This window comes from Coregonus lavaretus (assembly GCF_964263955.1).
Source record: "Coregonus lavaretus genome assembly, contig: HAP1_SCAFFOLD_386, whole genome shotgun sequence".
Lineage (NCBI taxonomy): Eukaryota > Metazoa > Chordata > Actinopteri > Salmoniformes > Salmonidae > Coregonus > Coregonus lavaretus.
Window position 1 is genome coordinate 64,646 of NW_028165272.1, and position 24,444 is coordinate 89,089.

At 41.8% G+C, this 24,444-nt stretch overlaps 1 protein-coding gene across 1 annotated transcript in view; it reads right to left on the reverse strand.

Moving 5' to 3' along the window:
- Nucleotides 1-24,444, reverse strand: part of LOC311116039 (myosin heavy chain, fast skeletal muscle-like) — a gene marked incomplete at both ends in the record, with an annotated part of 109,577 nt that overhangs the window by 10,613 nt on the left and 74,520 nt on the right. The window contains 17 exons of the mRNA XM_084191173.1: nucleotides 67-243; nucleotides 567-809; nucleotides 1,003-1,258; nucleotides 1,948-2,084; nucleotides 2,458-2,581; nucleotides 2,898-3,015; nucleotides 3,120-3,207; nucleotides 3,301-3,365; nucleotides 4,546-4,849; nucleotides 5,075-5,140; nucleotides 5,249-5,367; nucleotides 5,696-5,834; nucleotides 6,267-6,370; nucleotides 6,590-6,688; nucleotides 6,946-7,006; nucleotides 7,185-7,277; nucleotides 7,384-7,492. Coding sequence (XP_084047299.1) covers nucleotides 67-243; nucleotides 567-809; nucleotides 1,003-1,258; nucleotides 1,948-2,084; nucleotides 2,458-2,581; nucleotides 2,898-3,015; nucleotides 3,120-3,207; nucleotides 3,301-3,365; nucleotides 4,546-4,849; nucleotides 5,075-5,140; nucleotides 5,249-5,367; nucleotides 5,696-5,834; nucleotides 6,267-6,370; nucleotides 6,590-6,688; nucleotides 6,946-7,006; nucleotides 7,185-7,277; nucleotides 7,384-7,492 — 2,302 coding nt within the window. The remainder of the gene's footprint in view (nucleotides 1-66; nucleotides 244-566; nucleotides 810-1,002; nucleotides 1,259-1,947; nucleotides 2,085-2,457; nucleotides 2,582-2,897; nucleotides 3,016-3,119; nucleotides 3,208-3,300; nucleotides 3,366-4,545; nucleotides 4,850-5,074; nucleotides 5,141-5,248; nucleotides 5,368-5,695; nucleotides 5,835-6,266; nucleotides 6,371-6,589; nucleotides 6,689-6,945; nucleotides 7,007-7,184; nucleotides 7,278-7,383; nucleotides 7,493-24,444) is intronic.

Below are 24,444 nucleotides of genomic sequence, written 5' to 3' on the forward strand. Positions count from 1 at the left end.
CTCTAAACAATTGAAGATAATATCATCTTACATACTACCATGGCCAAAATGTCAAACTCCACTCACGTCGTCCACTTGCTGTTCCAGCTTGGTCTTGGCCTTGGTCAGAGTGTTGACTTTGTCCTCCTCTGCCTGCAGGTCATCCAGTGTCTGCTGGTGGGCCTCTTGGAGGGCTTTCTTCTCCTTGGTCAGCTTGGCAACACTCTCATCCACAGACGCCATCTCCTCTGTCAGGTTTTTAACCTGAAAACGGCAACAACAAAATTAGTCTTTGGTCACTTCACCATGAAGGGGAGATTTAGTTTAATTAATATTAGAAATGTGTCAACAAGTGCTGTACTATAGATTCAACACTAGATGGCACTGTACTCCACACCAGTGTATTGAGGGGAAGTCATAAAGGAGGGGGGCACAGAACATGTAATGAATGTGTGGATTACCCCACAAATGAAATTACACTATTTTGTGTCTTAATCTTTACAGCACCCACAAAAAAACTTGAATTCCATTTCTGTTTTGAGTTGATTATTGTTTGGATTATTGTTTGGTTAGACTGTCTACGAAACCTTGTTTTCAGTGGCGTGCTTCTCCTTCTCCACTTTGGCCAGGGTGAGCTCCAGGTCATCAATGTCCTTCTTCAGCTCAGAGCACTCATCCTCCAGCTTCCTCTTCTTGGCAGTCAACTCAGCATTCATCTCCTCCTCATCCTCCAGCCTCTCAGTCGTCTCTTTGAGTTTGGCCTCCAGCTGGATCTTGCTCTTGATGAGCCCCTCGCACCTTTCCTCAGCATCGTTCAGATTCTCTGAATCCTGGTTTCAGAGCAGGAAAAAATATAATTGGCCTCTCTTTGTGTATGAAAATATAGACTTAATTTGGTCAAATAGGTCAGAGCAAATGGATTTAAATGTATGAAATATAAAGAGATAACCACAGTGTGCGTGTGTTCGTGTCTGTGTTCATGTGTGTGTAAATGGGCTCTTATGAGTGTCGTTGCTCACTCACAGATGCGACTTGAAGCGCCAGGTCATTCTTCTCCTGCACCATGGACACCATCTTCTCCTCCAACTCCTTCTTCTTGGCCAGAGCCTTGGCCAGGTCCGTCTGCATCTTCTCATAGTTCTCCTTCATGTTGGCCAGCTCCTTCTCAGTCTCTGCGGTCTTCAGCAGGGGCTTGATCTTGAAGTACACCTTCATCCATGGCCAGGTTTTCACATTCATGAATGAGCGGATGTTGTACTGGATAGTGAAGACTGAATCTCTGGTCGACAGAAAGGATGGAGTGGCATGGTGAGTGGCATGGTGAGTGGCATGGTGAGTGGCATGGTGAGTGGCATGGTGAGTGGCATGGTGAGTGGCATGGTGAGCGGCATGGTGAGCGGCATGGTGAGCGGCATGGTGAGCGGCATGGTGAGCGGCATGGTGAGTGGCATGGTGAGTGGCATGGTGAGTGGCATGGTGAGTGGCATGGTGAGTGGCATGGTGAGTGGCATGCTTAAAGATCTCCTCCAGTGTTTTTAGAACTTTTCCTGTGGAAAAGGGATATCCCAAGTATAAATACAGTAAAGTACACACACTAAAGGGTAAAAATATATGTTTTGAAGAAAATAGTGTGAACTGAAGACTTCAAGGAAACTTCAAGGAGTTGGTCTGATGGTGGCTTTGTGATGTCATCGGCCTCCCCCCTTTGCTTGAGGAACAATAGAGGAGCAATAGAGAACAAAAGAGTAAAGCCCCACCCCTCACTTGTGCCATGCCATGAGGATACCTGGAGCACCTAATGAGATCTGCCTTTTGTTAAGTAAATCAGGTGTTTAATGAGGTGAAAAGGAGACTAGGGTAGGACTTTAAAGCTACGTTCTGGGATTCAAAGAATAACAAAACGGGGACCCCCGCCACTTTTTGCATACAGCTGAGGAATTTTTTGCCAAGTTGTCTACTATTCCTCACCTCCTCTCCATCATCTTGGTGAACTCTCTCCTCATGAGGAATCCACGGCTGAGAGCCTGGACCATGCCGACCAGGGAGGCCAGCTTCTCATCTCTCATCTCCTCAAGGACACCCAGCAGACCGGCTTTGAAGAACACCTGACACAGGTAAACATGGTCAATTATGGAACCTCTGTCAGATGGTTACAGATAGAAAGGGTTGAATCGAAAGAGAGGAACAACGCCACTAGATTGATTTCACCAACATAAACATTGCAATGCTTACAAACAAACCATGGGATAGGTTGTTTATAAGTTGTAAGTTATTTTACAGTTGTAGATGAATAATGTACACTGATACAGATATCTGCAGCCATACCACTCTGACACAATGCACATGATAATTAATTGAGATCAATTTTTTTTCAAATTTTTAAGAAATTATAAAAAGATGAATGTATCAACTGGAGAGACATTGAATGGTTAGAATTTATATTATCGTTGTCAGTTTTGCTGGGGATATTTGACTGACCTTGGTGTGTCCAAACTTGTAATCCTCATGATTCACATCAATGGACCCAAGCAGCTTCTCAGAAGCCTTCTTGTTGTCCATGAACTGGCCCTCGGGGATGACACTGGCATTCAGTACTTTATACCTGAATGAGGAGACTTGTTTAACATGTGGTAGAAATTTAGTAAATGTCAAGTTATAATAGGTTGGTCATATTACGTTAACGATAAGCCTCCTGTTGCTCAGTTGGTAGAGCAACGCCAGGGTTGTGGGTTCGTTTCCCACGTGGGGCCAATATGAAAAATTTATGCACTCACTAACTGTAAGTCGCTCTGGATAAGAGCGTCTGCTAAATGACTAAAATGTAAATGTATACGGATGCTGGGAAAACCCTTAGCGCAGAACTTTCTTTGTGTGTGTGGTGCGTGTGTGTGCGTGCATTTGTGTTTGTGTGTGTGTACCTCTGCTTGAAGTCAGCATAGATGATTCTGCTGGGGAAGCCCTTTCTGCAGATCCTGATACCTTCTAGAACACCATTACACCTGAGCTGGTGGATAACCAGGAAGTTCTCCATCAGACCTGGAAACACAAACCAAGTCTCATTAACAGGTTAAAGATTGGTTCGTTAAGGTTACTGATACTGTACTGATAAGATGTAATATTTAACTCAATATTTCTTGTACCTGGAGTCTTTGACTCGTTGGGGATCAGGCAGCGCACAAAGTGAGGATGAGTGCTCCTCAAGTTGGTCATCAGCTTGCCCAAGTTCTCCTGTAAGAGGGTTACAAACCATTTTCTCAGAGATCATTTCTGATAATCAATGCACCTTTTGAAAGCCTGAATATACACATTTTAAAAGCTCACCCTGAACTGGGAGGACACAGTCTGCATGGAACCACCCTTCTTCTTGCCCCCTTTCTTGGTTGTATCTGTTAAAATGGGGAAAAGTGATATATGATTCTAAATTAGAGAATATCAGGTTAACTTCACACTTATCTTAATGCAAATGCTGCCAATGAGATTGTGTAAAATAACACCTATTGTTTGAGTACATTAACAGAGCGGCACGTCTTGCTCTTCATTGTAATCAGAGGGCTGATATAAATACTATGCATTCCAGTCTCTCTTGGCTAAGAGTTGAGGAGAGACTGACTGCATCACTTCTTCATTTTATAAGAAACATTAATGTGTTGAAAATCCCAAATTGTTTGCATAGTCAACTTACACACAGCTCTGACACACACACTTACTCAACCAGACATGCCACCAGGGGTCTTTTCACAGTCCCCAAATCCAAAACAAATTCAAGAAAGTGTACAGGATTATATAGAGCCATTATTGCATGGAACTCTGTTCCATCTCATATTGCTCAAATAAACAGCAAACCTAGTTTCAAAAAACAGATTAAGCAACAGCTCACGACACAACACCTCTCCCCTATTTGACCTAGATATTTTGTGTGTATGTATTGATATGTAGGCTACGTGTGCCTTTAAAAAAAATGTATGTAGTTCTGTCCTTGAGCTGTTCTTGTCTATTAATGTTCTGTATTATTTCATGTTTCATGTTTTGTGTGGACCCCAGGAAGAGCAGCTGCTGCTTTTGCAACAGCTAATGGGGATCCTAATAAAATACCAAATACAAAAACCCAGTGAAAAACCCAGAGAAATGTTGATACATTTAAAGACTTTAAAGCAGCAATCAGCAGTTGAAACAATACAAATCATGCTCCCTGCCACTGTTTCTATAAAAAGCTGAGAGATGGGGCTGGAGAAATGTAACCACTGAAATTCATAGGCAGAGCTATGTACACAAGGACTGACCATCCATGATATCAACATTATAGTTTTAACCTTGTTTTGAGGCTATAAAGTGCTTGTTTACCTACACTTTGTTTACAAAAATTGGAGTAAAACAAGCTTCTATTTTGGGTTCTGAAGTGGTACGACAGTTGAACTAAGCTGATGTTCTTCAAGAAAGTTATTTTCTTCAAGAATGAATGTCGTCCAAAAATGGATGTAGCAACTGCAGATTGACCCTTTAAAGAAAATGTGGGTCTGAGTTGTAACTAGTTCTTATTTAAATATTTTAATGTGATGCTAGTCTTACCCTCAGGTGGGGCAGCGACATACAGGGTAGCCATAAGTTTGACTGAGGACTTCCCGTACAGCTGAAGAACTGAGTCGTTCAGGGGGTCCTTGTTCTTGTCCAGCCAGCCAGTGATGTTGTAGTCCACCGTGCCGGCGTAGTGTACCAGGGAGAAGTGGGCCTCTGCCTTGCCTTTGGCAGGCTTGGGCTTCTCAAACGCCTTGGTTTTCCCAAGATGCTGGTCATACAGCTTGTTCTTGAAGGAAGTGTCTGAAGCCTTGGGGAACATGCACTCCTCTTCAAGGATGGAGAAGATGCCCAATGGCTTTACGAAAAGAGATGTATATCAAATTAGTGATATTTACATTTAGGATCACATGTATTCCTTTATCAAGCATGCTATTATCAGAGTATCTTCATTTAGGGGCACAAAATAGGAAACAGAATTCTCAACAGTCAGATACCTTGTACCCCTGTGGTAATATCTCACACAGCGCTCTCTATGAGCTTTTGCTGTTGTGGTCCATTACAATCCTGACAGACAGTTTACCTTCTCAATAAGCTCAATGCAGGCAGCCAAGTCCATGCCGAAGTCAATGAAGGCCCAGACGATTCCCTCGTGTGAGAAGGTGAGAAGACATCACTATTCAAAACAAGCAACGCACTTGCCCCAAAATATTTCCGGTGTTTAGAAAATGGTAGATGCTGTGTTTGGCCGCCTTACCTGAGGCACAGTCTGTCCCTTGGTCACATACTCGTTGCCGACCTTCACTCTGGGGTAGCAGAGAGCCTTCAACATCTCAGCTGAGTTCAGGCCCAGCAGGTAGCCGATTTTATCAGACACTGGAGAGAGAACCAACAACAACAGACTCAGGGACACAAGATCACTTGATTCTGATGTCACACTGACAAAAGGGTTTGGCCAAGTTTGTTATAGGTTAGGTTTTGATTTGAACCCACATCCATCATTTCAAATCATTTCTGGAGGTTGGAATTTGGTCTCCATAAATGATCTCCTGCCGGTCTTTGATGAGGCGCTGTCTGTCTTACATATTGTATATCTATGATTGGACTGGGAATGGGACTAATTCTTTACATATTATATATCTATGAGTGGGACTGGGAATGGGACTAATGCTTTACATATTGTATATCTATGAGTGGGACTCACCCTCTGTGCCGTCTGGCTCGGCCTGCTCCTCACGCTGTTTCTGCTTGAATTTCAAGTTGCCATGGTGCAATACAGCTCCTGTCAGCTTGTAGATGCTAATCTTCTCATCGTTATTGAAGCCCAGGATTGTAATGGCATCCTGGTATTTGACAGGAAGTACAACAGTGATGAACTGAACGGTAGTTTGCTCACTTACAGTACACTACAATTCTGTGCTCTCACCAGAACAAATGGGATGGATATATATGACTGGCTTTCACAGAGCCACATGATTACGCTTGGCCAACACTAGTAGATGACAGCACAAAAGGAGTTTTCCACAGTTTCACAGGGCACTTAGTGGCACTCTCTTGTGGATGTCTTACATGTGTGTGCCTCAAGGTGAAGTGTGAAGTCATGAAGAATGCCTTGAGGCTCATGCCTAACTAAAACAAGGCATTTATAATCTGACAAAAAAAATACATGAAAATTCCCAGCTGCTACCAAGTTGGAATTGAACAGTGCATTCATTGTGTATGGTGGTTCTACCCATTCCATATCTAGAGTTTGGTTAGCCGTTTGTTTGACTCACGTCTGTGGCATCCAGCTCTTCCTTGTCGTTGATGCTGGCCACAGTGATCTGACCCTGGCTGCACATGGGGAAGTCGTAGGGGTTGGTGGTGATGAGCGACATTTCTATGGACAACGGAGAATGTCTTGTCATTTAAATCTCTTAGAATTGTGCTGTCCTACCTTTACAGTATCTCTCCTTCCTTTACTCAATAGATGGACTCAACTATATCACTGTTAAGGTTTCAAAGCTATCGGTAATTGATCAAAGTTACCGGAATGTTCAGTAATTTTGGTAATAATAGAAAATCTATGGCAATCTATCGTAACTCTACTTTGCCATACCAACAATCTCAGGTTTGTGATTGGTCATCATCTGGAAGAAGATGTGGTAGCCTCTCTCATCGGGAAGCTGGAAAGACACTCTGGACTTCTCTAGCAGGTCTGAGAGAGAAAGAGAGAGAGATTGACAAAAAGAGAGAGAGAGAGAGAGAGAGAGAGAGAGAGAGAGAGAGCGAGAGAGTGAGAGAGAGAGAGAGAGAGAGAGAGAGAGAGAGAGAGAGAGAGAGAGAGAGAGAGAGAGAGAGAGAGAGAGAGAGAGAGAGAGAGAGAGAGAGAGAGAGAATTAGAGAATCATGATCTCCCAAAAAAAATCTGTGTGAATTTAGTAAAGCATTGAGAAAAAATCCTAATCAACTCACAGGTCTCAATGTCAGCTTTAGCCAGTTTGCTACCTTGGAAGTGAATCCTGATGAATTTACCCTATAGTAGAGCATGGGGGTTAGAAATAGGTCAACTAAATACATCTAACATTTAACTTTGATAGACCCCTTTAAATGTTACAGAATGTTGGACATCTATTGATATAACAAAAGGGAACTACTGAAATAATTGTTTCCAATCTAAGGTCACTTTCTCACAGTATGCCCTTCATACTTACAAAGCGAGATGAGTTGTCGTTCCTCACTGTCTTGGCATTACCGTAAGCCTCCAGCAGAGGGTTAGCTGCAATGATCTGATCCTCAAGAGACCCCTGATTGAGACAAACACAAGTTGCTCAGAAACTGGTCAAGTTAGTTTTTCTCAATCGCTTGAACACAGCCCACCAAACTGAAATGTGTTAGAAAGGTAAAACCTACCTGCATTTTGCCTGGCTCTGCTTCCTTCTTGGGACCAGAAACTGCAATGGTGGCGAAGTACTGGATGACACGCTTGGTGTTGACAGTCTTTCCTGCACCGGATTCTCCACTGGTTAATATGACAGAGAAAGAGGGGTTTTAGTTTTAGCTTTCACTAAGAAATAGCATTGAAAAATACACTGTTGACCTGGTTTCTTACATAAGTAAATAATTAACAAATATTCCCACTCATCAACTTATTATTACGCATAGCCTAATCCATTCATTATGTCATATATTTTCATCACACCCAAGTGACCCAACATATTGCAGTAGAAACACTTTCTCAAGTGAGATTTTTAGTACACAACTCACGTAATCAGGACGGACTGGTTCTCCTGGTCTGTAACCAAAAAACATATTGCTTATCATACTCGAGCAACATTCTGGGTACATTATTGAATTCATAGCATCATTATGAATTTCATTTAGGAAAATTTTTCATTCAAGGTTACTGAAATCAGATATTACCAGCAAACTGTTCCAACCTAGACTAGAAAACAGTAGATAACTCTCTAAAGCATATTTTAACTTCCATCCATCCATGCATCCATCAATCTATCCATCAATCTATCCATTAATCCATCCATCAATCCATCCATCAATCCATCCATCAATCCATCCATCAACCATCCATCAATCCATCCATCCATTAATCCATCCATAACCACTTATGGACTTTGAGATCCAAGAAGGAAGTTGACCCCAGCAAAATATAGGAAGGTTGTGGCTTTTTAACACATTCCAGTTTTCTTGGCTGTGTAAACTTTTTCTCCACCTGTGAATCCTGTTTCAAGAAAAGTGTTCAAGCAATCGAGAAAACTAACTTGACCACTTTACCAGTTTCTGAGCAACTTGTTTTTGTCTCCATCAGTGGCCTCTTAAGAATCTGATCAACGCAGCTAACCCTCTGCTGGAAGCTTACGGTAATGCCAAGACAGTGAGGAATGACAACTCCATATCAACATAGGACAATTTAAATGTTTCTGTATCTCTTGCTACCTCTGTCCCTAAGCAGTTTGATTGTCTCGTTCTTAACGTGGGCCTTGGTCATAATAACCAGCTGACACTAATGGGAGTTCATCACCCCCCCTCGGCTCTCTCATGTGCTCTTAACAATTTATCTGAATTGGTATCTAAGTGTGGTCAATCTGAACTATTTATGATGGGTGATTTTATTGACTGGAGGATGCCAGTGTCAGATACACTGAAATATATTTGCTCTGAGCTAAACCTGTCTCAGCTGATAACTGAGCTTACACGGCCAAATCCTAAAGATCCATCGAAATCTACCCTGATTTATCTTATTTTCACATTATTTTCACAATAACGCCAGATGAATATGTTGCTGGTGGGGTTTTCCCACAGGATTTTTGTGACCATTTCCCCGTTTTTTCTGTGTCAGTAATGTGAAAATCTATAAATCTAAGCCTCGTGTAATCATTAAGAAATACTTAAAAAACGTTAGTGAACAAGCTTTTTTTACATGATCTATAATTGAGTGACCTTGACTGTATCTCAGCTATTCCTGAACCTGATTTGTCTTTAAGCTTTTTTCCAAATATCTTCAATACTATTGTAGAAAATCATTGCCCCTTCAAAACTGATTCATCTGAAGTCATTCATAAGAGAATTGTTGCCTTGGTCAAGGCCAGGAACACAGGCTTAGGCCCGGATTGGTAATCTTTTAGACAACTGAGGACTCAATGTGTAAGACTGACCAAGAAAGCTAAATCTGATTATTTTGTAAATACTCTTTCTGATTGTAATGGGAACCCGGCTAAATTCTGGAAAACTGTCAAATCTCTGATGGGTTGCACTTCCTCCTCTCTGACCCAACAAATTCATTCAGACTCTGGCCCCATTACGGACAAAAATGCTATCATTGATGCATTTAATCGTCTTTTTATTCCAGCTGGCTATAATTTGAAAGAGCATCTAACCCTTGTATCTCTGAGAGTGGGCTGAACGCTGATTCAGGAATTTTGCAGATTGAAAATGGTAGTCAACATTTTGTATTTCAGTAATTCACAGAAAAATAAGTCCTTGATGCCTTACTTTCTATAGATACCTAGATATCCACAGGGGCTGACCAATTGGAGCTGGGTCTGCTCAAGTGTGCTGCCCCCCGCATTGCTTGCTCAGTAACCTATAGTTTTATATTGTAATTGATTTTGACGTATTTTATTAAATTGTATATGCAGGGCTCACTTGTAAAAGAGACACTGGTCTCAATGGTGACTCCCTGATTAAATAAAGGTACATAAAACATGCACTTCTGGACATCCATCCATCCATCCATCCATCCATCCATCCATCCATCCATCCATCCATCCATCCATCTATCCATCCATCCATCCATCCATCCATCCATCCATCCATCCATCCATCCATCCATCCATCCATCCATCCATCCATCCATCCATCCATCCATCCATCCATCCATCCATCCATCCATCCATCCATCCATCCATCCATCCATCCATCCATCCATCCATCCATCCATCCATCCATCCATCCATCCATCCATCCACCTATTCATCCATCCGTTCAATCTTTAAATATATATTTTTAACTGCATACCCCCATCTAATCCAACTACTTTGTTATCCTCACTGACACATACATGGTGATTCTTAACTAGTCCATATACATTTGTAATTAGCAGCGATAAAATGTATGTGTTTGAAGGTTATATTCTGCTTACAAAAAAACCAGAGGAATCCTTCTCAATCTATCTTTTGTTACTGATTTCAATTTGCCTGTTGGCATGTTTGGATAATTTTGATGTTTATTTCAAGAAATGGAGTAATTGCACAAATCAGGCTTACCTCCTTAGTGCCGTCAGGATGCGTGACTGTTACAGTACACTTCCCATCAGCCCTTGCAGTGACCAGACCCTTAAGGTACAGCTCCTTGGGGTCTGCCACATAGCAGGCGTTCTTTGAATCAAACGGTGCGGTTTGTGCCTCCATCCTCTCCTTCTCAGGCTTACGGAGGTATATGGCAGCCTTGCCGTAGATTTGCATCTCCGCGTCCGTACTCATGGTGACGGATCACTAGGAAAGAGATGAGACAAGAAACATGATTGACTCTGTGGTGCTTCTTCCCCAGTCAACAGAGCTGTGAGTGGTATCTCTCACAGAACATTTGTCACTTTTCTGATGAAGACTCAAACTGTCTCACCTTCTTTTTCCCCTCCTACAGATGAATTTGTACTTCTTGGAGGACCCTGGGAAACATTAGGGTGTTGTGAATACGCACAAAAACCGTTTTGAATGGCATCATTCAACACAATCATTACGGCCAATTCAACTACAGGTGCAACTTGTAACATTCATTTTCCTAATGGCAACTCACTTTACTACACATTCTGTCAAGAATTCAAATAAATACCCCTGAAAACCCAGTTACATTCTAGACCACCCCCTCAATTTACAAACAGCAGGAGCACTACATTTGACCCTAAATAAAAGCTACAGGTTTGAAGTAAAACACATTTAAAGCAAAAACCTTTTTTCCCCCCCAAAACAACATTTTAAATGAATGCCACTTGATTGCATATTGTAAAATCTGACAAGGGACATGTAAATAAGTCCGTCCAGAAGTCAATTCCAACAGTGCAGTTAGCTACTGACTCAGATGCTGAGCGCAAAAAAATGATACAAATGGAAACATCTAAGGAGGTGGAGAGTCTTACCACAGAGAAGGAAGGGATCTGACTTATGGATGCTGGGGTCTCAGCCTGCTTATATCTGGTTGAAAGTGCCAACCAAGCAAAAGTTAATTATGGACCACTCTGGTAAAGGAAATGGATGGGATGAGAGACCTCTGTATTTCTGTGTCTCACTAGCGCCACCAACTTCCAGGAGCGCAAACACTCCCATTACATGACTTTTTAATGTCATATTTGTCTCTGAATTGAATTGAATTGAATTAACATCAGTAAGAGATGTCATTACTAATAATGATGACAGTATCAAAAGTTTGAGTTATCAGATTGACTCCAATGTTACTACCATTGCCCCTCAAATACTGTAATGGAGTCCATGTTACCCCACTACCACTAAAAACATTTCATAATAGTCTGACCTGATTTAGTTGAGTAACATTAATCTTTATCAACAACTTAATATGTGTATTTTGACCCATGTTTTTCTATTTTGCTTGTCAACACATCTGAACTGTGTCCTCAGTCACCTCATGCTTGTGATTTATCACCCTGGTGAAACCATATTAAATAAATATTTAAAAGCTGGAACAGAAACATTTAGGCTTTCAATTACAGCTTCATCAAAGTGTTCAATCAACTGTGTAGTTATTTATCTACAGTCTGATCTATTGAAGATGCTGCAGGGGCTTTTATTGGTCTCACATTTCAGTTGGCTAAAACCATCCAGTGGGATTCTTAAGGCTTACATAACATCAGTACAGTGCTTCAATCATCTTATCCACTCATATTTCTGACAGCAATGTAGCTGCCTCAAACTTCTATTACACTCTGAAGTTAACCGTTTAGCAGCTGGTTTTTAATAAAACTGCTATAAAATGAATAGGGGATAATTACAATAAAGTAACAGATTACTTTCCATTTCCATTTTAATTAATCCTTCACATTACAGTTTTAATATCTTTCTAAAAGACAGCTCTAGCAACTTGTGAAGGAGCCACCATCAGCAGAGACGTTGGTTAAAATGATCTTTAATACATGTATCTGAGCAAGGTCTTCTTTAAAGTCAGGCATTTCACAGCTTTCAATGTCGATCACATCTTTTCCGTTTCAAAACCTCTACATTCAAACAGTTGTTCTTTGTGTCTAATATGGTGCAGCTAAATGAATGTTCAATAGGGTGAATCCATACAGAACGTTCAGACAGAAATGTGTTTTAAAGAATAGATACGACTGTCTGTCAGATAGAATAGAGAATCATGTCAGCTCTATTGGATACATTTCTATCAGCAACGTTCAGAACATTTCACCTGAATACACCCTGCTTGTTTTGTGAGCAGTGTCCACCCAGCACATCAGTACAAGAAGACCCATAGCGGGGAGCTGCTTAATGCACTAGTTGAGCAGGGGGCTGGACTGGACTGACCATCTGGAAGGACCATCAAGGCCTTTTCATTTCTTGGACTGTGCTCTCGTCTTCACTTCAGCCAAGGTTTATTGTTTGGTATATCTGCCAACATTTCCACACAGCCTAAATCTGGCACCGATGCCACTGTTATTAGACAGAATATATTTACTTGGCGTGTTTGTGGGTGGAGAGAACATTCACACCATGCAGACCAAGAGCTAATGACATTCAAGTTATTTTAATGTGTAAAGATCTGGCATGACATATGACCTGTGTTTTTGTATCTGAGGGACATGGTGCTGGGATGTAATATGAGCCTGCATACCATGTGGATGGGCTGTCCAGAACAGGAGTTGCAGGCCTCTGAGATACTGTTAACTGCCAGACGTCATTAAACAGTTGAGTGAACTGACATGATAAAACTGTCATTGTCACATATTTAACATATTTTGGCAGGGCCTTCGGAGGTTCGGACATTAACTCTTGATCCAAGACATTTTAATGGTGCTTTCAACAACTCAGGCTCGCAATGTAGTTTAATCATCACAGACAGGAGCTTGCCTGAGACGCCCAAGAGCCTTGGCTCACGACAGCACTTTTAACATGATTCAATCCATTAAACTGTCACAGCCAGTCACAATATATGACACGTCACACGCTGTGGCATGGATCCACAAAACAACCGAGCTGGACTCGGTTCATTCATATCTTATTTTCCAGGTCACATATCAATTCAATTCAATTCAATTTAAGGGCTTTATTGGCATGGGAAACGTGTGTTAACATTGCCAAAGCAAGTGAAGTAGATATTAAACAAAAGTGAAATAAACAATAAATATTTACAGTAAACATTACACTCACTAAAGTTTCAAAATAATAAAGACATTTCAGATTATGTCTATATACAGTGTTGTAACGATGTGCAAATAGTTAAAGTACAAAAGGGAAAATAAATAAACATAAATATGGGTTGTGTTTACAATGGTGTTTGTTCTTCACTGGTTGCCCTTTTCTTGTGGCAACAGGTCACAAATCTTGCTGCTGTGATGGCACGCTGTGGTATTTCACCCAATAGATATGGGAGTTTACCAAAATGTGGTTTGTTTTCTAATTATTTGTTGGTCTGTGTAATCTGAGTGAAATATGTGTCTCTAATATCTCATGGTAAATCTATTATGGGGGCCAATGTCAGCAATGTCATCACTGTGAGGACAAGGTCAAAATAATGTGCTGGCTTGTACCGGATCTCTCTGTGGTTCACAGTATACAGTGGGGAAAAATAGTATTTTGTCAGCCACCAATTGTGCAAGTTCTCCCACTTAAAAAGATGAGAGAGGCCTGTAATTTTCATCATAGGTACACGTCAACTATGACAGACAAAATGAGAAAAGAAAATCCAGAAAATCACATTGTAGGATTTTTTATGAATTTATTTGCAAATTATGGTGGAAAATAAGTATTTGGTCAATAACAAAAGTTTCTCAATACTTTGTTATATACCCTTTGTTGGCAATGACACAGGTCAAACGTTTTCTGTAAGTCTTCACAAGGTTTTCACACACTGTTGCTGGTATTTTGGCCCATTCCTCCATGCAGATCTCCTCTAGAGCAGTGATGTTTTGGGGCTGTCGCTGGGCAACACAGACTTTCAACTCCCTCCAAAGATTTTCTATGGGGTTGAGATCTGGAGACTGGCTAGGCCACTCCAGGACCTTGAAATGCTTCTTACGAAGCCACTCCTTCGTTGCCCGGGCGGTGTGTTTGGGATCATTGTCATGCTGAAAGACCCAGCCACGTTTCATCTTCAATGCCCTTGCTGATGGAAGGAGGTTTTCACTCAAAATCTCACGATACATGGCCCCATTCATTCTTTCCTTTACACGGATCAGTGGTCCTGGTCCCTTTGCAGAAAAACAGCCCCAAAGCATGATGTTTCCACCCCCATGCTTCACAGTAGGTATGGTGTTCTTTGGATGCAACTCAGCATTCTTTGTCCTCCAAACACGACGAGTTGAGTTTTTACCAAAAAGTTATATTTTGGTTTCATCTGACCATATGACATTCTCCCAATCCTCTTCTGGATCATCCAAATGCACTCTAGCAAACTTCAGATGGGCCTGGACATGTACTGGCTTAAGCAGGGGGACACATCTGGCACTGCAGGATTTGAGTCCCTGGCGGCGTAGTGTGTTACTGATGGTAGGCTTTGTTACTTTGGTCCCAGCTCTCTGCAGGTCATTCACTAGGTCCCCCCGTGTGGTTCTGGGATTTTTGCTCACCGTTCTTGTGATCATTTTGACCCCACGGGGTGAGATCTTGCGTGGAGCCCCAGATCGAGGGAGATTATCAGTGGTCTTGTATGTCTTCCATTTCCTAATAATTGCTCCCACAGTTGATTTCTTCAAACCAAGCTGCTTACCTATTGCAGATTCAGTCTTCCCAGCCTGGTGCAGGTCTACAATTTTGTTTCTGGTGTCCTTTGACAGCTCTTTGGTCTTGGCCATAGTGGAGTTTGGAGTGTGACTGTTTGAGGTTGTGGACAGGTGTCTTTTATACTGATAACAAGTTCAAACAGGTGCCATTAATACAGGTAACGAGTGGAGGACAGAGGAGCCTCTTAAAGAAGAAGTTACAGGTCTGTGAGAGCCAGAAATCTTGCTTGTTTGTAGGTGACCAAATACTTATTTTCCACCATAATTTGCAAATAAATTCATTAAAAATCCTACAATGTGATTTTCTGGATTTTTTTCTTCTCAATTTGTCTGTCATAGTTGACATGTACCTATGATGAAAATTACAGGCCTCTCTCATCTTTTTAAGTGGGAGAACTTGCACAATTGGTGGCTGACTAAATACTTTTTTCCCCCTTCACTTTTCAGCATGCAGTGTGAAGTCAATGGAGGGCTAAATATAATATTAATCTCATAAATTTACAAAGATAAACACATGGATCAAATAGGGAGCTGTTGTGTTTTTTAGCAAGCTTTACAGTTCTTTGGACAAACATACAAAATGTTACAAGAAGTAGTCCAAATTATTACCCCGTCAGTGAACTTCTCGATGGCCAATGGCCATGTTCTGAAACTGTGTGTCAGAAATACATGCAGCTTAAAGTCGTTTCGGAATGTGACCCTCTGACATAGAAATATCAAATTATCAAACCACAGCTGCTGAGCTGATCTTGAAACTCAAATTTCATCCCATACAGTCGATGGCAGAGTTACAAGAAGCATACCAAAGCAACAGATGAGTTACGAGCCCAATATGGCCGTGTTCAGTGTCAGAAATACATCCAGCTTCCACAGCAATCTCTAAGGTAGTTTGCCATTGCTTCGATGCTTTGTTGGCAGATCTGCTCCCATCTGAGGATATGGCCTGCTTCTTTTCGGACCGCTTTAGACTCACAAACTTGTTAATGGAATTGCGATTAGGCCACACCGTCCCAGCTCTCATCCTCCCAGAGCATGCCGACCTGTACACGGACACAGGGAAAATACTGGGCATTTAATGGCAAAACCCCGTCCCACTCTAACATCTAGCACCTGTAAATAATGACAGTAGGTGAGGCATGTCACACAGAGAACATAAATATAACTGGGAATCCCACACATTGGGTCTGGGGGAGCAGGGGACTCGTCCTAGCCAAGCCTTTGGAAGAGTCAAGGACAAGTGACAGCCCAATCTACTAGATGGCTCGAGGCCAATGACCAATGTCTAGAAGGGAAACACTTCACATCCATTCGCACAATTGGAAGATTGATTTAAATCACGGGGGAAAAGGAAAGTGTTCCTGTCTGCCTGGGAATGAGTTGACCAGAAGGCGTTGAGTAGAAGGTTGTCCAGTTTAACTGCTGTTGTGGTAATTGGCTTGACCTCTATGGCAGCTGTTATATCTGGGACGACTGAAGACCTGATGGCCTTGACCTCTATGGCAGCTGTTATAGCTGGGACGACTGAAGACCTGATGGCCTTGACCTCTATGGCAGCTGTTATATCTGGGACGACTGAAGACCTGATGGCCTTGACCTCTATGGCAGCTGTTATATCTGGGACGACTGAAGACCTGATGGCCTTGACCTCTATGGCAGCTGTTATATCTGGGACGACTGAAGACCTGATGGCCTTGACCTCTATGGCAGCTGTTATATCTGGGACGACTGAAGACCTGATGGCCTTGACCTCTATGGCAGCTGTTATATCTGGGACGACTGAAGACCTGATGGCCTTGACCTCTATGGCAGCTGTTATATCTGGGACGACTGAAGACCTGATGGCCTTGACCTCTATGGCAGCTGTTATATCTGGGACGACTGAAGACCTGATGGCCTTGACCTCTATGGCAGCTGTTATATCTGGGACGACTGAAGACCTGATGGCCTTGACCTCTATGTAAAACAATTACTCTTTGGATCGACATAAAAAAAGTGGTTACAAGTAAATGAGTTTGGTTTTCTCAGTAGACAAAAGCTATGTTTGTTGAAACCAAATATATGATCCAATGCCATCAGGGGGGTCAGGTAGCCTAGCAGTTAGAGTGTTGGGCCAGTTACTGAAGGGTCGCTGGTGCTAATACGCAACTGTCAAAGTGACCTTGAGCAAGGCATTAATTTGCTCCAGGGGGGCTGTACCTTTAAAACAACACATTTCACTGCACCTATCTGGTGTATGTGAAAATAAAACATATTTTATTATTAACCAACCTATATTTCAAGTTGCATCCTATTTATTTCAACACTCAACTTACTTTTCCCCTTTGGTTAAACCTAATAAATAACTTTACCCCTTTGGTTAAACCTAATAAATATGTTACCCCTTTGGTTAAACCTAATAAATATGTTGCCCCTTTGGTTAAAGCTAATAAATATGTTGCCCCTTTGGTTAAAGCTAATAAATAATGTTTCCGCTTTGGTTAAAGCTAATAAATATGTTGCCCCTTTGGTTAAAGCTAATATATAATGTTTCCCCTTTGGTTAAACATAATAAATATGTTTCCCATTTGGTTAAACCTAATAAATAACTTAAATACAAACAAGGATGAGTATAAAAAACATTAGGAACACCTGCTATTTCCATGACATAGACTGACCAGGTGAATCCAGGTGAAAGCTATGATCCCTTATTGATGTCACTTGTTAAATCCACTTCAATCAGTGTAGATGAAGGGGAGGAGACAGGTTAAAGAAGGATTTGTAAGCGTGGAGACAATTGAGACATGGATTGTGTATGTGTGCCATTCAGAGGGTAAATAGGCAAGACAAATTAAGTGCCTTTGAACGGGGTGTGGTTCTAGGTGCCAGGCACACCGGTTTGTGTCAAGAACTGCAACACTGCTGGGTTTTTCACGCTTAACAGTTTCCCGTGTGTATCAAGAATGGTGCTCCACCCAAAGGACATCCAGCCATCCCTGTGTAACATCTTCGACACCTTGCGGTCCACAAATTGAGGCTGTTCTGAGGGCAAAAGAGGGTGCAACTCAATATTATGAAGGTGTTTCTAATGTTTGGTACACTCAGTGTATATACAACCCATTTTTTCATGTTGTAGCAAGTAGATTTTTCACTTTGGAATTACCTATCCAAACGCGGCGCGCAATTGGCCCAGCGTCGTCCAGGGTAGGGGAGGGAATGGCCGGCATGGATTGGCAGAGCATGGCGTTTCCAACGCCAGGGTTGTGGGTTCGCTTCACACTGGGGGCCAGTATGAAAAAATAAATAATGTATGCACTCACTAACTGTAAGTCGCTCTGGATAAGAGCGTCTGCTAAATGACTAAAATGTAAATGTAAAATGTATTCAACTGGGTTACAAGCAATTCAATCAATTTCATGTTAATGAAGATATTAAGTTGGTTCCATAACATGAAATAATGCCTCCAAACACTTTGTGTGGAAGTAAAATAACCCCATAACATCGAAGACCCACCACCATATTTTACAGTAGGGACATTCTGTATTTCTGGAAATGTGTCAGTTTAAGAGAGAGATATCTGTTTGTCTGCATGGGCTGCTCTCAATCCACTGCTTACGCCTATGGCACCCTTCCGCCTCTATGGGCTATAGTACATTTACATTTACATTTTAGTCATTTAGCAGACGCTCTTATCCAGAGCGACTTACATATTTTTATTTATTTTATACTGGCCCCCTGTGGGAATCGAACCCACAACCCTGGCGTTGCAAACACCATGCTCTATCAACTGAGCTACATCCCTGCCGGCCATTCCCTCCCCTACCCTGGACGACGCTGGGCCAATTGTGCGCCGCCCATGAGTCTCCCGGTCGCGGCCGGCTGCGACAGAGCCTGGATTCGAACCAGGATCTAGTGGCACAGTTTTGCACTGCGATGCAGTGCCTTAGACCACTGCGCCACTCAGGAGCTAGTAGGAAAGTCCAAATTCAATATTTGATCAAATATCTTTTACATATATTTTTGTATACCTAAATCAAATAGCTAAATGATCCATGGTATGACCATCTTAAAACAATTCCATATGTTAGCTTAGTAGAACCCCCTACTCAGCTGACATGTTAATTAACATCAATCCAGGTGTTCTGAGAGCTGGCCTGTGTCTGCAATGTAGTCAACCTGGAAGGTAACTGCCCCACTTCTCCAAAAACTGCCTTCTGACACCATGTGTCTAGTCTGTTTAGACTGACTGTTTGGCCTTCATTTCAACCACTGTGGATATATTTATATCCCTCTCATACAAGTCTGAAACCTCTGCTATGTGTTTGATATGCTGACAAAGCTATCTAGCCTCTAAGTCATTTGAAGCCTCTGGTAAATGTGTATGATTGTAACGTTACCGTATACAAGAAAGGCTTTTTTCATGTTATTGCTTGCGTAGCAGATGGGGGATCTGTGAAACTCACCCCTCAGCCTGAAGTGTCTCCACTTGCGCTGCCTAATAGAAGCATTAGCATTAGCATTAGCATTAGCATTAGCATTAGCATTAGCATTAGCATTAGCATTAACAATACATTTCAATTAACTTCCTACATCCCTGAGGGACAATCATTTCTGCCAGGGATAGGATACAATTAAAAGGCGATAAATATACACTTAACAGAACAGTCAAAAGCACGTTAATGGAATTGGATGATATTTGATGAAACCTGTTAAAAGTCATAACAATAATAACTTTATTTATATACGGCTTTTCACACAAGTAACAAAGTGCATGACATCATAAAATAATAAAATAAAATACTTGTCTGAACAAAGAAACAAAACCAAGAAGGATGAATGAAAAAAGAACATAGATAATAATTAAAATCACACATTAAAATCACACATTAAAATCACATTGATCCCCCCCCCTTTTTTTTTTACGCTGCTGCTACTCGCTGTTTATTATCTATGCATAGTCACTTTACCCCTACCTACATGTACACTACCAGTCAAAAGTTTGGAAACACCTACACATTCAAGGGTTTTTCTTTATTTTTTACAATTATTTACATTGTAGAATAATAGTGAAGACATCAACACTATGAAATAACAAGGAAGCCCCTCCTGAGTCCTGCATTGATCCCCCGTTTCCTAAAACACTAGCACACGTTGTCTATAAATAGACTAGCCAACCACCTGTCAGGGGAACCCTTCCCTACATGCTGACTCACAGAGATCAGGGTGGAGAGGTTAACTGGGGTTATTTAACTGTTTGTTTTGGACATGCTTTAGGCTCCTCCCATTTCCCTCCAGGATCTCTATCAGGCACCTCCAGTAACCTTTGCAGTGGCAGGCAAAAAAAATGGCTTCTTGCGTACGTTTAGTGCCCTCTATTGGAGAATAGTAATACTACATGTTGTTTGGAGATCTGCAATAAATAGCAAGGCCAATGTTTATTAGGGCATGCAACGAAAAACATCTTCAAACATTTTGCAATAAAAACCTTTTTTTTGGGGTCGAAAATAGTCCCTCCTTGTTTCAGTCTTTTTTTCTGTTTGGTGAAACACAACTCAGGACTATTTCACTATCAATGCATAGTCACTTTACCCCTACCTACAAGTACATATTACCTCAATTACCTCTTCTAAACTGTACCCCCTCACATTGACTCGGTACCGGTACCCCCTGTATATAGCCTTGTTATTGTTATTTTATTGTTGCTCTTTTATTTATTTTACTTTCGTTTATATAGTTAATATTTTCTTAACTCTTATTTTTTCGTAAAACTGCATTGTTGGTTAAGGGCTTGTAAGTAAGCATTTCAAGGCAAGGTCGACACCTGTTGTATTTGGTGCATGTGAGTGTAGGAACAATGGTGCCACATCTCAGCATGTCTCTTGTCCAAAGAGGACATATACTTCAATAGCATCATAATGACATGAAAACAACATCTAAAGTACTTCGCAAAGTTGATCTGTTTCCACTGGCCAAGACCAAATGAAAGGTGAGGTACATGCTATTGCTGTGTCCTGTATCCTCAGTCGCTGGCCTGTGTTTACGGAGGTCAAAGTACATGCTTGTTTTTACTGTTGTTTTATATGTTGCTGTTGTTGAGGTGTTTTAACACTTTCAGCATCCTAATTGGTCTTCCTGCCTGAAGTGATGGGCTAGAATGCCTGGACAGAGGAAGTGATCGGTTACAATGCCTGGACACAGGAAGTGATCGGTTACAATGCCTGGACAGAGGAAGTGATCGGTTACAATGCCTGGACAGAGGAAGTGATCGGTTACAATGCCTGGACAGAGGAAGTGATCGGTTATAATGCCTGGACAGAGGAAGTGATCGGTTACAATGCCTGGACACAGGAAGTGATCGGTTACAATGCCTGGACAGAGGAAGTGATCGGTTACAATGCCTGGACACAGGAAGTGATCGGTTACAATGCCTGGACAGAGGAAGTGATCGGTTACAATGCCTGGACAGTGGAAGTGATGGGATATATAGATGGGACTCTGGACAGAGGAAGTGATGGGATATATAGATGGGACTCTGGACAGAGGCAGTGATGGGATATATAGATGGGACTCTGGACAGAGGAAGTGATGGGATATATAGATGGGACTCTGGACAGAGGAAATGATGGGATATATAGATGGGACTCTGGACAGAGGAAGTGATGGGATATATAGATGGGACTCTGGACAGAGGAAGTGATGGGATATATAGATGGGACTCTGGACAGAGGAAGTGATGGGATAGCTAGATGGGACTCTGAACAGAGGTAGTGATGGGATATATAGATGGGACTCTGGATAGAGGAAGTGATGGGATATATAGATGGGACTCTGGACAGAGGAAGTGATGGGATATATAGATGGGACTCTGGACAGAGGCAGTGATGGGATATATAGATGGGACTCTGGATAGAGGAAGTGATGGGATATATAGATGGGACTTTGGACAGAGGAAGTGATGGGATAGATAGATGGGACTCTGGACAGAGGAAGTGATGGGATACCTAGATGGGACTTTGGATAGAGGCCAGTCAGCTGCATCTTCTAGGCTAGGTCCTTCAAGCTTCACCAGTTCTGTGATTCTCTCTCATTATGTCTGAGCAGTAAGAGGATCCCGCTGGAATTGGAGAACGCTTACAGAAATATGGAAACAATGTTGACATGAGCCAAGGCGCTGGGGTATCTCAGCCAAACTCCTGTCTGTGGTGCTAAAACTACTTGGCGACCACAGGCTGAGTCGTCTACAGCACCTTTAGAATGTATTGGATCAAGAGTTACTGTCTGATCCTCTCAAGGCCCAGCCAAAATACCTCAAATATGTAAAATGGCAGTTTTATAATGACAGCTTACTCAACATTAAGTCTGCATGGCACGAATGTTCTCTCCATCCACAAACACGCTTTAGTGAATAAATTCAGTCTAATAACTCTGAGATCGCTGCCAGAATTACACTGTGTGGAAATGTCAGCCCTTCCACATTAAACAGACGTTTGGAACGTAAAATGTGTGCCCCTCCAGTGAGTGTGATATGTTACGTTACAAATTGAATAATGGTATGGTTATGTAGCTCTTTCCTGGTTACCTAAGGGAAATTCCACCCCTATTCATTATCTCATGCCAGTGTCTACGTATGTGAAAAAGGCATGTTTAGTGGTTAAGGGCGGCAGGTAGCTTAGTGGTTAAGAGCGTTGTGCCAGTAACCGAAAGGTCGCTGGTTCTAATCCCCAAGCCGACTAGGTGAAAAATCTGTTGAGGTGCCCTTGAGCAAGGCACTTAACCCTAATTGCTCCTGTAAGTCGCTCTGGATAAGAGCGTCTGCTAAATGACTAAAATGTAAATGTAATGTTTCTATGAAAAAAAGGTCCTAACAAATTACTCTCTGTGACATCACAGGGTAGGATTTGAAGTATGAAAAATTGTGATTTTCAAAACCTACAACAAGTTTCTAACCAGAGGGATCTTCTCGCTTCCCACGTCAACGTGAATCTCATAGCGTTTGAAAATCACTGTTTTTAACTTTTGATGATGTCATCGGGCAGAACTTTTTAACTTTATATATTTTTTCTTCTACAAAATGTAGAAATGTGCAGTTTTCACATTTGTAGACACTGGCATTGTGCTGGAGATAATGAAAATGAGGTTGAAAAGTGGCGGAGTTGCCCTTTAAGACAGAAACTAAAGTAGGGAGGTTGGTCGGGAAGGATGGATGGGTGGATACTGCGACCCTCTAGTAATCCAAAGGTTGCATGTTCGAGTCGCGTCGGGGACAACTGTAGCATTTTAGCTACTCTTCCCTTAACCCCTTCCTAACCTTTGTCGTTCTCCTGTTCTTTGTCGATACGACACAACAAGCCACCTGGTCTCAGAATAAGAAATGTAATACTACATGTCCTTCAAGACGTGTGATACATTAGGTCATCCAATTCGTATGATATTGTACGACAGGGTAAGACGTATCATACGATATGTCCTCCAATTCGTATGATTTCGTACGACAGGGTAAGACGTATCATACGATATGTCCTCCAATTCGTATGATATTGTACGACAGGGTAAGACGTATCATACGATATGTCCTCCAATTCGTATGATATCGAACGGCAGGGTAAGACGTATCATACGATATGTCCTCCAATTCGTATGATATCGTACGGCAGGGTAAGACGTATCATACGATATGTCCTCCAATTCGTATGATATCGTACGGCAGGGTAAGACGTATCATACGATATGTCCTCCAATTCGTATGATATCGTACGGCAGGGTAAGACGTATCATACGATATGTCCTCCAATTCGTATGATATCGTACGACAGGGTAAGACGTATCATACGATATGTCCTCCAATTCGTATGATATCGTACGACAGGGTAAGACGTATCATACGATATGTCCTCCAATTCGTATGATATCGTACGACAGGGTAAGACGTATCATACGATATGTCCTCCAATTCATGTGATATTGTAAGACTGCTATTCCATTCATAATGTAATGTATCATACTACATTTATATCCCAAATCTTACTAATTGCCCTGATGCTAGGTTGGGAAATGTTTTCAGATATACACCAAACAATAAACCTTGGCTCCAGTGAAGACGAGAGCACAGTCCAAGAAATTAAAACGCTCTCTCTAGAGAGACTACAACAATCATTTTTCTAACTTTGGTCACCCAACTTCAAGTATTCCATGAGATATCTACCCTGGTCTCTGAGAACTCCCACAACTCGAAAAATTCTGTTTAAAACAATTTAGTGTGTTGTTGTTGTTGGTGCCCTGCTCTGCCCTCGACTGGTTCAGGTCATATCTTTGTGGCAGACATTTCTCAGTGAGCATGGGTGGTCCAGTATTGTCCCCAGCACCTATTCACTATGGTGTCCCTCAGGGGTCAATTCTGGGCCCCATCCTTTTCACCCTGTATATGCTTCACCCTGGTGACATCAACCGCAATCATAACATTCAGTTTCACTGCCAGGCGGATGACACGCAGCTCTATTTACCAATCAGACCCAGTGACCAAGCTAGCATAGCTTCCC